At 45.8% G+C, this 18,986-nt stretch overlaps 1 protein-coding gene across 1 annotated transcript in view; it reads right to left on the reverse strand.

The window, feature by feature from the left end:
- The window catches only part of DCTN2 (dynactin subunit 2), a 337,558-nt gene that overhangs the window by 137,808 nt on the left and 180,764 nt on the right, over positions 1–18,986 (reverse strand). The window contains exons 3-5 of the mRNA XM_086966662.1: positions 11,789–11,885; positions 5,464–5,525; positions 44–142 (exon numbers count right to left, since the gene is read on the reverse strand). Coding sequence (XP_086822788.1) covers positions 44–142; positions 5,464–5,525; positions 11,789–11,885 — 258 coding nt within the window. The remainder of the gene's footprint in view (positions 1–43; positions 143–5,463; positions 5,526–11,788; positions 11,886–18,986) is intronic.

Genomic DNA, 18,986 nt, shown 5'->3' on the forward strand with positions numbered 1-18,986 from the left:
GTACAAAATTATGGGAGATTGGAGTAAAAACTGAAAGGTATACCTGAATGGTCTCCACTTCCTGTGACAGTTCTTGCACTTCATGTAGGAGTCGCTGGTATTTCTGCTGGGGAGTTTCTTTCACGCCCAAGCCCTCACCTAACTTTGTGCAGGCATTACAAAAAAAATGTAACAGTTCAGTACAGTGTCAAAACAGTGTGTCTCTAAGATGCTTTACTTTCCAAGTTCAAAGTAAGAATTAAGAAACTCCAATCCCAGGGAAGACAGTTTCATTAAATGACTACACATTAAAACTAAAGCCTACTTACCACCAAGTCACTCTTCAACGGTTATACTTCTCTTCTTTACAACAGAACTTTACTGTTTGAGATGAGGTGCTCTTTATGGGGCTTCAGGGGTACAGACAGTAGGACGGAGGCTAAGAAGGCCTACTCCATTAAGGATAAGCGTTGGCAATGCCAGTAGGCCTGACGTTAAATAGCATTGGAATAAATATGCATTTGTGTGGAAGAAAAGAACTGCCAAATAATATTGGTGTAGATTAAAAGGTAACGTGACAGTTTCATTCCATGGCAGAACAAAAAAAATCATTGATGGTTAATGACTGCCCTGCTCCCCCATTTGTGCTGCTGCCAGAGAAAAACAACACATTATCCAGTTATCCAAGTTACTTTAATGACATTCTAACGTCATGTGTGTGTGCCCCTGAAAGTTCACGCTTAGGCTGCTGGATAAATAAACAAAATGATCAAGCTGCGTAAAGGCCAAACTATTTTTGGTGAAAGCACAAAACTTTTGCGCAATCAAAACATGTACTCTTGGCTCCCTACATGTGGGCAGAGCCAAAGCCCCTCTCTAGTGATATTAACTTAAATGTATGGCGACAGCAGCGCTGTCAACGCGTACCATAACAAGGGTCCTGTGGATTTTCCATGGATCGGATGAAGGAAGGGTTGCGGATAATAGAGCATCAGAGGAGCAAGGGTTCATCCAACAAAAGGTTAAAAAAGCACCAGAAACTTATTTAGCATTACAGAGTAATGGTAAAAATATAAATAATGTTGAGGAGCAGCTTTCAAGCTGGCCTCTTAGAAGACAGTGGTCAAGAAAGGAATAAGCCTGTACCTCACGTTCTTTAGAAGCGTTAATAGTTTCGCTTTATGGCCAAACACATTGCTTTTTGTTTGAACCGGTATTTTATTTATACCTTTTTATTTTACAAATTCTTTTCGTTCTTCATTGAATATTTCAGCATGAAAAAGACAAGTGTCTAGTCTTATCTATATTCTGTACATAATCATTTACAAGCCATTGTGAATGCACTAAAATGGTAAAACATTACTATACGACAAACATACTATATGAAATACATCAAATCAACATTTATATGAAAAGGAAAAGAATCCAATACAAAGATACTCTCACACTAAGATTGGTGGTAGACAAACATAATGACCCTAGACTCATTACTTTAGTCTACCACCAATCTTGGTGTGAGAGTTTCTTTGTATTGGATTTTTTTCCTTTTCATATAGCAGAGCATGAATTTAAATAGGATACTCTAACCTCACCCAGTGTTATTTGCCGCCTCCTAAAATCTGTCCTGTTGCACTACACCCACGTCTACTAATCCCTCACTTCTACCCAATAATCTACTGTTTGCCACCAAAAACCATGGTACTCTGCCCCCCCCCCCCCCCACTTCTAGCCTTTGTCACACTCTGATGCTTCTACCACCTCATCTCGCAGAAACCTGAACACTTAAAGGAGATGAGGCGGAGCTCCATAACTCTCCATACTTCAACACATTTTTTTAGCTCTGGGTTCACAAATAAATGTTTCTACACTGGGAAAGGATGCAGGAGCTGTGACCACTGTTTGGGGGACAGGGTTGTAGATCCAAACAGGATCCTTTCAGAACAAGCATTTGCAATGCAATAGGTCTCGCATTTACGGGAGTTTAAGCTATTGGCATTGTAAATGACAATGTATTTTTATTTATGTTTTAAAAATCAAAACATAAATAATTGGCATTGTCATTTACAATGCCAATAGCTCAAACTCGTGTAAATGCGAGACCTATTGAATGTTAAATGGTAAGCATCACGGACAATGGGAGTGAGGGAGGGTGGGAAAGGGATGGGGGGGGGGGGGTGGAGGTGGCACAGAAAAGGGGAGGGAGGGCGGTGGTAAAGAAGGCACGGACAATTTGTAAAAAAGGCACCAAAGCACATCGGGATAATCAGAATCGGGGCGTTTCCAAGTTCAAAAATGCTTTAGGTATGTAGCCCTGCAATACCTTCACGTGGAATGTGTGTACCCTAAGCTGTCGCCATTCTGAAAGTAGGTAGCCTGGAATATTAAACAAGGTGCCCGTGCGTGCAGCTATTTTTGGGACAGGAGTGTTTATTAGAGACCGTTACTTGAGGAAGCAATTAGGGAAAATGCTGTTAAGTAACCCCGCAGAAATTACACAGGGGAGACAGATCCAGGAAACAACGAGGGTGATCTTACGCTTTCTGGGCAGGTTTGCGCTGTCCCTCCGAGAGACGCTGGAGAGTGGGCATCTTAGGGGACAGGCGAATGTGCTGAGAACAGATTCAGTGCATTTTAGCAAGTTTGTATGCGAATTTGACACCGGTGGGGTGGTCGAGGGAAGAGAACCCAAGCTAGGCTAAGAAAGAGGGGCTGTGTTAGACGGATGAGAAAGAGCGGAATGGGTAGGAACGGGGTGATAGAAGGCGGCAGTGAAGGAAGGGAGTGACTTCAGAGAAAAGAACGGAGTGGGTTAGCGGCAAGGTAAGCTCTGAGAGTGGTAGGAGAGAGGGTGTGCTACTACAGAAACTGGGGAGGGCAGTGGCTAAGGGACTATGGGATAAAGAAGGAGGTTGTCACAGAAATAGGAGGGGATGAACTGCAGAGACCCCAGAAGGCGATAGGAGAGCAGGGAAGAAAGGGTTGTGGGTTTTGAGCGAGGGAACGGGGAGCGCTATAAGGTGAATGGTGAGATTGTGGGTGAAAAAAGGAGAGGGGAAGATGTTAGGGAAAGAGAGTGAGAATGGAGGAAAAAGGAAAAGCGAATGAGGGTGGGGAATAAGAGGAGGGTTTTTGGAAGCGGGTACAAAGGTGGGGTGGGAGGGGGAGGCAGAAAGTGAACGAGAAGGGGAACGGGCGGAGGGAAGCGAGCGTCGGCTTGCTGTGTGTGTAAAAGTGATGCTTCTATATTATGAGAGTAAAAAGTCTTCCGGTGGAGGGCTGTACATAGGGAAGAAGGAAACGAGGGCTGCTGGGAGGGGGGCAGAGGGGGGTGCAGGCAGGTGTGACAGTCAGCATTGGGGAGTGAGTATAGAACAGTCTTGGAGATGGAAGGCAGCAGAAGGGGAGGAGTAGCAGAAATAAAGAGCAGACTGTGTTACAGGCATAAGGGTGAGACTCGGGTTGCAGTCCAGGAGGGGCAGAAGAAACAAAGAGAACGTCTGAGGGGGCAGGACATAGGGGCCGAGCGGGCTCCTGATGCTCCACAGGCCTTCCATGTTACTTACACATCCTGTAGAGTCGGGAAAAAGCCCCGGCATCTCCCCCGCGGGAGCCTCCTCAGCAGCCAATCCGTGGAGCCCTCGTTCCCTCTGGGTGGTCGTTCTCTGTGCCCGCCAACGGTCCGGCTGCAGCGGAGAGCCAGCAGTGGCCAAACCAGGCAGGGGGGGGGGGGATGGAGAATAGCAGCTGTTGTAGTGAAGGCGCTCATAGACACGTCATCTGGGGGCTGGAACGGGTCAAGACTTCAGCAAGAGAAAGATCTCGCACGCAGGAGAAAACTTCTCTAACAGGGGTAGTAGCAACCACCTGACTACCACACGAGAGGACAGCAGGGACTTATTGAGGACGAGACTGGCAATAATTTAAAACATGAGTTGTACGAGGAGGGATGCAACAGACAGCTTGAGGGGCTCAAGTTGGCAGGGAAGGAAGAAGCAGCTCACAGCCCCGTCTCAGGCTCGGGTGGCAGGGAACGGCAAAACAGAAAGCAGGCACAGCTCCACATCCGGGCGGGGAGGAGACCTGGGAGGGCGAGCGCTGGCCGCGCATGCGCGGTACATGTAACTTTCACGTGCGCTCGTGCCCTACGGCTCGTACGTGTGGCCGGTGTAGGCAGCGCCTGTACCCTTCCTGGGCTACAATGATGAAGAGGGAGCCCTGGCGCTAAAGAGGAAGTGAAGTGCGGGAGCTGAAGTGCTAGGAGAGCGGCAGATAGCAGTGCGGGGCTCCCATGCCTAAGGAGGGAGCCTCGCATCGTGCTGCCAGATATTTGGAGGAGCTGGAGTGCTCCAGTAACGCACCGCAGTCAGCCGCCACACGGGGTGAGTTTAGAGGATTCGTCATTTGTTACGATGAAGGCACAGTGCCAATGTATATTAACTGAGCGGGCCTCCAACGATGGTGCAAGTTTTCACAAAAGTGAAAGTGAAACTGTGTGCTGACTTGCCTCCCAAGGGGGACGGGAGATGTGCGCGGCACGTTCACATTTCTAGTCCGGCCTGCAGCCTGCGCGTGCCCATCTCCTGTCTCCCTTGAGAGCCCTTGAAAGCCTAGTCGACGACAATAGGTCTCGCTGGCGACAGCGCTTCGCACTGCGTCGCCAGGTGCGAGACCTAATATAAATGTAATCGAGGCTTTCCTAAAACTAGAATGGAAGACAATCTTTCTTAGCTGCAGAAGCAAGCTGTTCCACAATTTGGGGCCTAGCAGTCTGAACAATCATCCACCCATGCATACTAGATTAGTCTTCATGACCTGCAACATCAACTGGTACTCGACTGTGCAGGCACATAGAGACAGAAAAAAATGGGTCAGACAGGATTGTGATCAAAATGGCACTATTTGGGCATTAGACTAATGCATTTAAACGAGATTCACTTCTCAATGAACATCTAGTTAAAGTTTTCTTTGTACCAGAGAGACATATTTGGAATATTTCAACATTTCAGGGAAGAAGGATACATCCACAAGGCTCCATCCTGTGCCATCCATTAATTTTTCATCTTTCCACATTCAACACTCTCAGATGCCCTTATAGTTGTGCAAAGTTTTAGACCAATAATCGAATCATCTAAGCATTGAGAGATTCTCTCCATTTTAATTAACCGATGAGCTTACAAAGAATATAGTTTATAAAAAAAAGAAATTGGGACTAGGGATAAGATTTAGCCAATGGTTGTTTTGGAGTTACCAAGAAGTTTTAGTGACTCTTCAATAAAATAATAATAACCTGCAATAGATAGAGCTAACTGTAAGCCTTTCACATAGTCAAATGGTGTACCTCTCTGTATTGCTAAAAATATATTGAATTGTTTGAAACGGCATGAAAGTTCTAACAATGCTTTTTTTCCTCTTTTAAGGTTTTCTCATAGGGCATAAAGGATGGATGAACAAAATCAGAATTATTACACTGTCTGCAGCACTCACCATTTCATACTCGCCGGATTCATAGCCAGTTCTTTTGGTTTTGCTTATCCGATCAGAAAAATCTGCAAAGAAAAAAAACCAGATAAAGCAGAATTTAAACATTTACAAATGCAGCTTGATGTTAAGTGGGTCTGCTACACAGCAAACTTACCATGAATTAATTAGCTCCACTTTACCCAGGATTACGGATATGTGGTTGTGAAGCATTGAACCAATATGCTAGCCATCTCGGAATAAAGCAATATTAGTCTATACAAGGAAAGAATGCAGGCAGGAAGGATAGAAGGGGCTGCTAGACATTGGTTGTAAAGCTTGTAATTAGCCAGATTTTATTTTGGGATGTGAGTTTTACATTTCTGACCTTTTTCAATTCCCCATCCAGTAATATGCCATGGCAGACTAGAAATGCCTTCCCCTACAATCCAATAGCCAGAAACCTAAGAAAAATGCTACTTACCAGTATGCATCTGTTCTTGGCATGTAGAGCTGCAGATTTCTACACTTTGCATTAGATCGCCATCTGGTGTTGGGCTCGGATGATTGCATGTTGTCGTCGTCTTGGAAGAAGTCTTTGTAGTCACGAGATAGGTGACTCCTCCCTTGGACGATAGTGCGCATGGGCATCGGCTCCATCCTTAGATTGTTTTTCGCCATGGTGGGAAATGATGGAGTTAGTAGAAAGAAAGAAGGGATGTCCATGCCTGTATATCTAATTAAGATAAAGGTCCCGGGGAGGCGGGAGGGCGTGTAGAAATCTGCAGCTCTAAATGCCAAGAACAGATGCATACTGGTAAGTAGCATTTTCAGTTCGCGGCATATGAGCTGCAGATTCTACACTTTGCATTGATGGTGCAGCAGTGTCTCCCCTAGCGGTGGTCACCTGTATCCGTTGCAGTAGTTTGAAAGAGAGTTTTGAGGACAGCTTGGCCTACTGCAGCTTGCTGCTTGGCTTGCACATCAACACAATAGTGTTAGTGAAGGTGTGTGTTGTAGGCCATGTTGTGCAGATGTCTTCTAGGGGAATATTCCCTAAGAAAGCCATGGAGGCTCCTAGTTTGCGTGTGGAGTACGCTCTAGGAGGAACTGATAATGTGCGTTTTGTCTTGTGATAGCATATTTGTATACATTTAACAATCCACCTTGCAATACCCGATTTAGAAATGGGGCTGCCTTTATGTGGTACAAATAGTTGCTTTGTTTTGCGAAAGGATTTGGTCCTATCGATGTAATAAAGGAGAGCTCTTTTGACATCTAGTGTGTGTAGAGCTCTCTATGCTACAGAGTCTGGGTTTTGAAAAAACACTGGTAACTCTACAGATTCTGTTTAGGTTCCATACTGGAGAGGGTGGTAACTTAGGAGGAATAATTCTTTTTAATCCTTCCATAAAAGCTTTTATTGCTGATACTCTAAACGACGACATATGTTGTCTGTTTTGTAGATATGCCACAATGGCTGCAAGATATAAGCGTATAGATGAATATGCCAGATTACATCTTTGTAAATGGAGAAGGTAACAGATAATATTTTGGATAGAAGCATCTAAAGGATCGATTTGATTATTAGTGCAGTAAATGGCAAATATTTTCCATTTAGCTGCATAACAAGCTCTAGTAGTAGATCTTCTGGCTTCTTTAATGATATTCATACAGTCTGGTGGCAGGTTAAGGTAACCAAACTCTAAGACTTCAGGAGCCAGATCGCCAGATTCAGTTGACTTGGATCTGGATGCCCGATGTCTCCATGGTTCTGCGTTAGCATGGATGGTGTCAGGGACAGTTTTTGGTGTGGAACTAGAGAGAGTTCTAGCAATGTGGTGAACCACTGTTGGCGTGCCCATGTAGGAGCTACCAGCATCAGTTTGAGAGAGTGTTGTCTGAGCTTGCGTATCACTAATGGTATTAGCGGGATTGGGGGAAAAGCGTACGCAAATTTGCCTGACCAGTTCATCCATATCGCATTGCCCTTGGCCAACGGGTGTGGAAACCTGGCGGCGAAAGGTTGGGCATTTTGCGTTTTCGTGTGTGGCAAACAGGTCTATGTCTGGATGACCCTCTTGTGAAAGAATGGTTGCGGAACTTGCAGATGTAGTTCCCATTCGTGAATCTGTTGTGTCTGTCGACTTAACAGATCGGCTATCTGATTGTGAACTCCTGGAAGGTGTTCTGCAAGCAGATATATCTATTGTGGAATGGCCCATCTCCAAATGTTTTGTGCGAGTTGAGACAGCTGCAGGGAATGTGTGCCTCATTGTTTTTGTATGTAGTACATGGCTGTTATGTTGTCCGTTCGGATTAAGACAGTTTTGTTCCGTATGTGCACTTGGAAGGACTTTATTGCTAGGAAAATTGCCAGCAACTCTAGGTGATTGATGTGAAGCACCTTTTGTTGAGCGGTCCATCTTCCCTGAGTTGTGTGGTGGAGCAGATGTGCTACCCATCCTGTCAGGGATGCATCTGTTGTCAGTACTATCTGTGGAACTGGCTTGAGGAGCGTCCGCCCTTTGGAAAAGTTTTTGGTGTTCCACCACTGCAGAGAGTGATGTGTGCGGCTGTCCACCAACACCAGGTCTGTTAGGTGTCCTTGTGCCTGATTCCACTGATGTGCTAGACATTCCTGCAATGGGCACATTTGCAGTCTTGCATATAGTACAATAAAAATGCAAGATGCCATCATGCCTATAAATTGCATTAACACTCTGGCTGGGACAGAGTGTTGGTTTTGAAACCTTGTAACTAAGGCGTGGATGCTCTGTATCCTGGCTGGACTGGGATCAGCTAGAGCTGTATTGGTGTTTATGGTAGCCCCTATGTATTGATGTACATGAGAGGGCTGTAGATGTGACTTGGTGTAGTTGATTGTAAACCCCAAGTCGTGTAGTGTTTGAATTGTTTGAGATGTGTGTTGGACACACTGATTAAATGACTTGGCTTTTATGAGCCAATCGTCTAAGTATGGGAAAACGTGGATATGTTGTCTTCTGAGATGTGCTGCTACTACTGCTAGGCACTTTGTAAATACGTGTGGTGCAGTTGTGACCCCGAATGGAAGGACTTTGAACTGATAGTGTTGTCCTTCTAGTACAAATCTGAGATACTACCTGTGAGAAGGATGTATGGGAATGTGGAAGTAGGCGTCTTTGAGGTCTAGTGTGGTGAGGAAGTCGCCTTGTTGTAGCAGTGGGAGCACTTGTTAAAAAGTGATCATGTGAAAATTATCTGAGTGTATATACACATTGAGAGGCCTTAGGTCTAGAATTGGTCTTAGTGTCCCGTCCTTCTTGGGTATTAGGAAATAGCGAGTAAACCCCTGTTCCTTGATGTTGTAATGGAACTAACTTGATTGCGTCTTTTTGTAGCAATGAGAGTACCTCTTGTTGGAGCAGTGTTAGATGTTCTGTGGACATTGGACGCTCTCTGGGTGGTATATGTGGAGGGGTAGCTGTAATCTCCACGCAGTAACCATACTGGATAATTTGTCTTACCCACTTGTCTGTTGTGAAGGAATTCCAGACAGGTAGGAAGGGTGTTAGTCTGCCCCTTACATGAGTGGAATGCTGTTGGGAGAGCAGAAGGAAGTCACTGTTTTGTGTTGGGAGAGGTTTGATTATTATTAATATTTCCTCAACCTCTTCCCTTGTTGTTGTTGTTGCCTCTGTAGCCTCCTCTAACATATCCTTTATTAGAGGATGTTTGTGTATTTGTTTTAAAGGAAGCTGAATTGTCTGCTCCAGCTTGTTTGGAGCCTCCTCTGTAGAAGGAGCAACAAAAGGAGCATCTTGCTTGGGTGGATTGCAGAGCTCCCATAGACTTAGCTGTGTCAGTGTCTTTCTTCATTTTTTCAAGTGCTGTGTCTACCTCTGGACCAAACAATTGTTGTTGGTTGAATGGATGATTTATGATAGAAGTTTGCACTTCTTGCTTAAATCCTGAAATGCGCAGCCACGCATGACGTCTAAGGAGGATACTGGTGTTTATTGTTCTGGATGCAGTGTCTGCTACATCTAGTGCGCATTTAATGGAGGCATTTGATATAAGTTTACCCTCTTTTATGAGGTCATCTGCTTGTGCCTTATATTGATCAGGTAGATGCTGTAAGAGCTTCTCTAGCAAATCATAGTGAGCCCCGCCATATCTTGCGAGGTGGGCCTGTGTGTTAGCTATGCGCCATGTATTGCTAGCTTGGGCAGCTATTCTTTTTCCTAAAGCATCTATGATCTTTGATTCTTTATCAGGAGGTGGTGCTTCACCTGATCTTTGTGAATTTGCTCTCTTCCTAGCATTTGAAACTACTAGGGAGTCTAAGGGTAGCTGTCCTTTAATGTAGGCAGGATCCCCAGAAGCGGATCTGTACTTTTTGTCTATCCTTGGGTTTATAATTCTAGCTCTTACAGGGTCTTTAAACACTTCTGGTGCATGTTTAATGACACCTTTAATCATTGGTAGTATTTACACAGATTTTTGGGAGTGTTCAAAAGTGTCTTGTAAAAAATCTTCCTCTGCCTCATCTGAATGCATGGTGACATTGAGATAGATGGCAGCTCTATTAATCAAGTGTCCAAACCCAATATTGTCTTCTGGAGGAGAAGGTTTAGATGGATATATATATGTGGCTCAGGAATATCTGGTACATCCTGTGGGTTTGGATACTCCCAGTCTGGTGAACCTGTTGGGTAGGGAAAAGGGTCATCTGGGTTTCTCCCTCCCCCATGCTATACACATTATCAACATTTTGAGGAGTCGTGTGTTGTGGATTGAGGAGGAGAATTTGGGGTGAAAGGTTTAAAGGAAGAGCAGGAGAAAGAGATACGGGAGAAGTATGCATAGGAGATGTGGCTAAGTCTTTCTTCTTGACAGGCACTGGAGGAGTAGGTGAGGTATTGGACTTCCTTTTCCTGTGTGGTGTCGTGGAAACATGTCCTGTTTCTGGATCAATGTAGATCCTTTTTTGTAAAGGATCTAGTTGGAAAAGCTCCTCTTCTTGAGGCACAGCCTTCGGCGCCAATCTTTCCGGTTCCAAACCAGTTTATTGCTTGTCTTTAGCCTTAGGAGCCGATGTTGAGTCCTTTGGTGTAGATTTTGGCACCGGAGATATGTCTTTGGAGCCGAAGCCTGTTTCGTGGACTTGGAATTGATCAGAAGCAGGCTTTGTTTGTTTCAGCATCGAGGGTATCGACTTCGGAGTGGAAGCTGCTGTTTTTGGGGCATCGGAAACAGGCTTCGTTGTTTTTGGAGCCGCTTTGTCTCTTGGAGTCGGCGGTTTCGGAGTGCCTTTCGGAACCGGGACTTCTTTTTTTTTCGGTGCAGAGGGAGCAGGTGGTATCAGCACATGCGGTTCGCTCGGTATGGAGTTACCGGAAGGCTTCATTATTTTCTTCGGAGCCGGGCTCGATGGCGGGGCTTTCGAAGTGTTTTTTCAGTCTCGACTGGGCCCCGCAGGCAGTTTACCTTTGGCTTCGATTTTGGTGTTTGGGCTGGGGTAGGGGCAGTGGTGCTCACGAGTTGACCCGAAGGTATGGAGTCATCGGAGTCATCTGCCTCGGATACGATCTGGAGATAATCGGAATCCTCCTCCGGGACACATGGACCTTCGTCAAAGATACCCACTGGTTCCGGCGCTGGTCTCTGCATGTCGCGTCGACGGGCCCTTCGATCCCGAATGGTCTTGTTCGATCGAAAAGATGCACAGGCTGTGCAGCTGGATTCGCCATGTTCTGGCGATAAGCACAGGTTACAGACCTCGTGATGGTCACTGTGTGGGAATTTTGCTCCACACTCGGGTCATCTTTTGAATGGCGTCCTTTCAATGAGGTGTAGGACTCACGGCGTGGGTAGGCCCAACGGCCCGCGTCGACGACTGGAATCGAGCTGATAAAGTCTAGTTGATGTATTGGTATTGAAAGTTGTTTGGTGAAGTTTGAAGAAATTTTTACCCGTCCAAGTACTTGAAAAGTAGATTTCGAACCGGAGCAGAAAAGTTTCATCCGAATTCAATGGCGGAAAAAAACAATCTAAGAATGTAGCCGATGCCCATGCGCACTATCGTCCAAGGGAGGAGTCACCTATCTCGTGACTACAAAGACTTCTTCCAAGACGGCAACATGCAATCTCCCGAGCCCAACACCAGGTGGCGATCTAATGCAAAGTGTAGAATCTGCAGCTCATATGCCTCAAACACTAATGTTCTTTGCACAATTTGCTGAATCAATTGAGTGAATACAAAATAGCTACAATGATACAGATCCAGTAAATCGTGAAAGGTGAAGGCTTCGGAAATTGGTCCGGAGTTTATTTTACACTAAGACCACAACTCAGCATAAAGACTTACCAAGTCCCTTTGTGCCAACTTTTTTGTCCTTAAACTTGTCATAAGCTGCATTAGGGTTGACAATAATGTGTTCAACGCTGGTGCTCGTTAACTCCTCCTGTGGAAAGAAGAGTTCATAGATTAACCTCAGTTCATGCTAGTCTCCCCAATTCCACTGTGAACCATTGTAAACTCAACCTCTGAAAGCCATTTTTTGCTGAAATCCTTGTCCTTGTAAACAAAAACAAAAAACAGCACAAATGACATTTCCATATTTCAAGAACACACGAAAATATATTCTTGCGAGTTGCCATCATCCGTACAAAAATAATGAGACAAATCATTTACTCCGCAAACTCAAACCGGAAATTCTCAAATTATTTTAACTTTTGGACTATGCCTCCATTTCCGAAGATGTCCAATTTAACAGGCTAAGAACAAACCAACCACAAAAATGAAGTTAGAAATAAACATTATTTGATGAAAAATAAACGACTTATGAGCAATAGCAGGTGCAATGGAAACAGAAAAATATTACGTAGGAAGCCAAGCAAGGGCCAATAAGGGAGCCTCTGACCCACTTCCCCGGTTTCCAGCAAACTAAGCTATCGAACAAGTTACTTACCTTCGGTAAAGTACTAGAGACAATAATTAGCTGCAGGTTCCTTACTTTTGAATTCCCCAGGCATGAGGCTGGATCTAGAAATGTTTGCATGAGCAGTACCCTTTGCGCGCTCCAGCAGGTGTCTCCATCCGACTCCTATTGACGACAACATTAGCGTTGGTTACGACGTCGCTGTCACATATATAGAGGCAACCCAGGCAAACTGACTTCAGTACTTTTCACTTTTCCTGGAATAAGCTCAGAGCCATGAAGTGACTGACTTGATTTTGAGTCATAACTAGGGCACTGAAAAGGGAACAAGCCTAGCAATAACAGATGAGTCTGCAGAGCAGGGAGGGATGGGCGAGTCTGTAAGGAATCTGCAGCTAGATATTGTCTCTACCAAATAATGCGTTAACAAAGGTAACTAACTTGTTCATCTGATAGAGACTCATAGCTGCAGATTCCTTACTTTTGAACAGATACCATCCTAGCAGTGGGAAGCGGACAGATTTCTCAGACTAACAAGTCCTGCAGGACCTAATGGGCAAAATGCCCATCCCTGCGGACCTGACTGCCCAGGCAGTAGTGTTTGGCACGTGTGTAAAGATACCTGCTTTGTAGCCTGGCAGATGTCTAGGACTGGGATGCCCCAAGCCAACGCTATGGTCGCAGTCTCCCCCCTTATGGAATGGGCTTGTACTAATACTGCTGACATTGTGCACTCTCTACGGAGGCAAACAGGTTTAACCAAGGCTCTCCCCACTGCTAAAAGAGACTTTGACCCACCTCCGAAAGCAGACGCCGTTCGCGATCTGCTAGTCATGGATGGCGGAGTTTGTCCGCCCTGGCGTTTAGAGAAACTGACAGGTGTTGAACCACCAGGGTTATGCCCTGCTGTTCCAACCATGTCCAGAGACATAGGGCTTCGTGTCAAAGGGTCCACAATCCCATCGTGCCTTGCCTGTTGCAGTATCCACATGGCAGTAGTGTTGTCCATGAACACCTGCACCAACTTCCCCTTTACAGAGGAAACAAATCCTTACAATACCATCCAGATCATTCGAAGCTCCAAGAAATTGATGTGGAGCCCAGACTCCGCCGAAGACCAGTGTCCTTTGATCCCCACCTCTCCTAGATGACCGCCCCTCCCCCCAGGAGTGGCTCATCTGTCACTACTGTGTGATCTGGTTTGGGAAGGGAGAGGGGTCTTCCTCTGACCCAATCGCAGTTTGTTAACCACCACTGCAGGTCCTTTGCAGTTCCTTCAGAGATCTGGACTATGTCATAAATATTCCCCATATGCTGCGCTCACTTTAACTTCAGGTCACACTGCAGAGCCCGCGTACACCATCTGGCATGTTTTACTAACAGGATGCAGGAGGCCATGAGATTCACAGGGCTCTACAAATCTAAAAAATCTCACTTGACCTGCAGGTCGAGTGAGTAGACTTTTCTACTCGACCTAACAGCAATGCACTCGACCCACAATTGATCGCATAATGGACTTTTTTCAAAACATTTGCAGCGCCAACAACCTAGGAAAACGTTGGCCACCCAAATAAACGGCAAATTTCACCCATTTACCTCCACAGAAATCCTATATCCTAATATCCTATAAATGCCAAACTACTCGCAAATGAGTAAATAGTAATTGCCAGTACAAGAAATTTAAAATGATATACACTCATTTCAAAACAATAAAAAAAAGTTTCCCTCGGTATTATTAATGGTGCCTGGAGTGTCCATTTTCATTACTACATTTTAGATCTCCATCCGCCATTAGGTTGAATGCCCACTATCGCACCGAGCCCGAGGTGAGCAGTCTACTTGTAGGCACAGGCTGCTAATTACATTAATAAATCACTCACGGACTGAAAAGAATGCACGGTGAACGTATGCGCAAATACGTGCTAAACATAACAGTAAATACATCTGTTGTGGGGATATGAAAGCCACTTGCAGGGTAAATGTAATACAGCGCTGTGCAAAACTCCTTATGAATGAATTAATAAAACACTCCGATGTTCGGTCAGGTTTGATAGCACACTCTCACACCGGTGCTTCCTGAAAGGTGCATATGTATCAATAATATCACTGCTGTCTCCTTAGAAAGCACTGCACACAGGGGTTTAACCCACAGACTGTACTGAAGGTAGAGTATCACTACAGGGTTGATTAACGAGCTCTAATTATGCCCACTGGGACTGGTATTATCGGGTGGCTCATCCCGTTGAGTGTCCCAAGGGGCCGCAGGACATTGGTTTTATAACATTTGCTTGAGACTGACGTACATGCAGTTCTCTCCCACTGGTATTTGGACGGGGTGTATAGACAGTCCCACTATTGCAAAAACAATCGAAGTCTGTTGTGTTACCCTTTGCACTGGGTTCTTACACTGTGCTCTGCCCACAATTACAGTCATGTAATGTCGTCCTTATTTATGGAAACTGCAGTCGTTAACGTATAAAATTGTTGGGGGTTTTTTTTAAACCTTTTTTCTGCATTTGTATATAATACTATGCAATAAAACTATTTTTTAAAAAGCAGTCTGCAAATTTCTTTTATTGAATTTTGGACATAAAAAAAAAAGTACCCAGTGCCAGCCTTCCACATTCTTTTCCATGAGAGTCACCCAGCTATGTGTAGTCCAATTTCAATGTGTGGCCTGCTTTGCCCAATGAATGTGCAGCACAGCCATTCGCTCCAGTACACCTCAAACGCGTTTCTAAAGCAATCACTGTTAAGCATAAACTAGTATTAACCTTTGGTTATTAAACCAGTTAGGCTGATGATTTCACCCTACTTTAGCTATTAGTGGGTTGGAAACAGCTCGTCATGCACCAGGAGGTACAACACAGTTACAAGTAAAGACCAATAACTTCTGAATCTGAAAAAAGCAGAGTCACAAGCATTCTCATGTAGCACTAGCTCAAACCTCTGAAACACTTTATCCCAGTGCACGTGGTTACAACGAACAAGCAGCTTGCAAAGTCGGACCTGAAGCTCCTAAGGGCATGCACGCGTTCATGATTTAAAGTAGGTACAACCTTTGCCGATTAACAAAACTTTAACAAATCACACCCACCACACTGAAGTGCAGAACCATACTTAATTGTTTCCTGATACAGCGCATTTCCAAAGTGGAAAGAACGGGTCTACGAGTCCAGGCAGGTCTGGCAAGTAGTATGTGCCCAAAGTGGTGCAGGCTAAGTTTATTCAGGGAGCTGGTCGAGCCAGCTTTGTTTGAGCTTCAGAACAAGAACATGCGTTCAGATAAGGTCATTTCAACATCAAGCCAGAGGAGGAAGATCTATTTCACATCAACCCGAATGTTTAGGAGAACTGCTAACCTAGGTTATTGTAACCAAGCTCTGCGATCTTGGTGACCAAGGGTGTGGTGGCAGTAAGTTATGTGGAACCGTAGACTAACGTATGACACAGGGGTTGAAAGCCTCAATCATGTGCATGTGCTGTGCTCATCAAAGTGACAATGAAATCAAAAATACACTAGTCTACTGACGATTAGATAAGTTTTGCGGTCGGCGGGCCAAAATGAAATTTAATGTGAAAACGGACTCACCTCTGCCAAAATCGCCCTGCACGTCTCCGAGTCCCGACTCCACCGAGGCGAGCACGTGGTGGCGTGCTACGTCACTGCTGCACTTTAAGCAGCATAGCGCGGGGGCAGGCCAGGGCCGTCATTGGTAGCGCTTTCGCGCGCTACAAGATTGACGGCCCTGGCACCCAAACAATAGGCAATGCGTGCATGATGCCCCCTACGCCTTTCACAGCGCACCGCACCCGCGTGCATGATACATGCTATGCTGCCCCCTAAGCCTTTCATCGCGCACCGCACCCTGCACCGCAATGCTGCCACCTAGAGCCTTCCACTTGCTACTGCACCTACCTCAGAGGCACTCGCCAGGCCGGTCAAGTAGGCCTTGAAACTGACTCGACCTGCAGAAAATTCACTCGCATTTGCGAGCGGGCGAGTGGATTTGTGGAGCCCTGATTCAGGAGCCTTAGAGTCAGTATCACTGAAATTCAGGATAGAGGCTAAAACATCGGTATCATAACCTGAATATCCAGGACTCGCTGCTCGGGAGTATACGCCCGAAACTGCACAATGTCCAGACAGGAGTGTCTGGGAAGGAGTCAGGCGTGACACTGGCACATTTATAGAGAACCCCAGAAAATGAGGGAGGTCTGCTGTAGTCTGAAGGTGGGGGAAACAACCTAGGGCGAAGACGCCTTCAACAGCCAGTCACTGAGGTAGGGGGAAGATTGAAATCCCTAAACCTGCGCAGATGAACTGCAATCACCGCCATCACCTTGGTGAACACCCGAGGCTGGTAAGGCAGAAAGGTAGCACAGTAAGCTGAAAGTGCTTGTGGCCTACCTAGAACAGCAGGTAACGTCTGTGGCCCAGCAGAGTGGGAAGTGAAAATACTCATCCTGCAAGTTCACGCTACCAGCCAGTCTCCTCGGTCTAGGGCTGATAAGACCTGAGCCAACATGAGCACCTTGAACTTTTCCTCTTGGAAGAAGAGCTTGACGGTCCGAAGTTCTAAAATGGGCCATAACCTTTGTTGTTCTTCGGAATTAGAAAGTAGTGGGAAAAGCAACCACTGCCTACTTCTACAACCAAGACCTTCTCTATAGCCCCCTTGGCCAGGAGAGCAGTGACTTCCTCTTGGAGTAAAGTTAAATAATTCTTTGGCAGCCGTTTTTGAATTGGCGGAATAGGAGGAGGAAAAGAAAGCAAAGGCAGAGAATAGCCCTCCTGAATGATCTGCAAAACCCACTTGTACAATAATATGTATCTCAAGTGGAGGAGATGATGATGGATTCTACCTCCTACTTGAGTAGCATGGTCTTGCAGAGTCAAACTAGGGATGGATGGAGGCTGCGGCTTGGGAAGTCTACGCAGGATGGTGGCTGGGTTATGGTTGAAGCAGCTGAAAACCACTTCCATTGCCACGAAAGGGGTGAAAGTGAGACTGGCCACGTGGGGTTACTGAGAGGTCCAAGGATCTTCTGTAGCAGGAGAGTCCTTGAGGTGCTCCAAGGCCCAGTCCACCTTCTCTCTAAAGACACGAAATCCGTCAACAGGCATGTCCATCTAATTAGCCTTGACATCGCCAGAGAAGCCAGATGTTCTTAGCCAGTTGTGGCGCCGGAAGGCCACTGTCAACGACACAGATCTGCCCAGAGAGTCAGTTGTGTCAATGCCACACCTAATTGTGAATTTTGCTTCATCTCTCCCGCCCTTCACTGCCTAGGAGAGTACAGCATGTGTCTCCTCAGGGACCTGTGGCAGCACCTGCTCAACTGTCTCCCTAAGGGTTTTGGAGAAACGGCCCAATAAGCATGCAGTATTCACCGACCTCAATTCCAGGCTGGCAGAAAATAACATCTTCTTCCCAAGTGTTTCCAGCCTCTTCAATTCCCTATCGTGAGGGGAAGAATGCATGTTCCATGGGAAGTGAAAGCCTGCACCAAGCAATTAGGGGTGGGATGTTGGCTGAGGAACTTTGGGTTGCTTAGAGCCAGGCGATGGCCTGGTGCAATTGTCATATTCACAGGAGCCCCTGTGCTAGGCTTGGACCATGTGTTTTGGAGGAGATCAGTAAGTGCCTAATTAAAGGGCAATAGGGGTTCAGAGGTGGAAGCCCCAGGATGAAGCACTTCGGTCAGCAGATTAGTCTGACCTGCACAGAGTTCAAGGACCTCAGCTGCCCTCCTTACCACTATAATACAAGAAGCTCTCCCCTCCGTAGCCACAGGTGGCAAGGAGAGAGTATGCCAGTATCTAGGGATGTGCCAAGTCCACTAGCCTCCCCATGTTCCTCATACCAGGCCATCTGTTCTACAGAAACATCATGGTGTTCTAAAGGGTCCATAAACCCCTTCCAGTCCTCTCCTGTGCCTGAAAAGGACCAGGCAATAACATAGAACTTCTGGGTTCTATACCGTTGCCGGAGTGGACATCTAGCGACGCCTATCCGACTCAGTCATTGGGGAGAAGGATAGGGCTGGCACTGCCGGTGGGCGCCGGCAGCACCAAAGGCACAGACTTTGGGTCCGAAGCCGCGAAAGATCGCCGCGTAGGCACAACTGATTCGTCCCTGATCCAGAATTGCGATTCTCCTATTAACATGACTAGAGAATCTGGATTTCATTAAAGACACGGAGGCTAACATTATGCATATAACTTTTAATGCAGACCCAAGCAGCCGCATATGTCACAAAGCAGTAGTTCCATGTAGAACATTCTTAACAAAACAATTCCAGTAAGCACTAGGCAATCAGCCTCTTTTAAATGAGGAGTAAAGGAGAGAAAGGAAATGGCCCAATAAAAACATCAACGAAGGAACAATGAGTCTTCAAAAAATCAAGGTAGATGAAGGACGAACAAAATCTCCAAGATCCGTAGAGAAAGAATCAGGAACATGAGTTCACGAGAGGTTATCTGAAAAGAAAAGAAGTGTAAATAAATTTCGACTTTGTTCCACCCAGGCGGTTTATGTAGGCAACAGCGGACATATGGTCCATTTTTAGAATAACTGATATTGAAGAGAGTGTTTGAAGCTCATTAGAGCATAAAGGCCT

Source organism: Lissotriton vulgaris, chromosome 1_1, assembly GCF_964263255.1.
Source record: "Lissotriton vulgaris chromosome 1_1, aLisVul1.2, whole genome shotgun sequence".
In the NCBI taxonomy this organism is placed as follows: Eukaryota; Metazoa; Chordata; class Amphibia; order Caudata; family Salamandridae; genus Lissotriton; species Lissotriton vulgaris.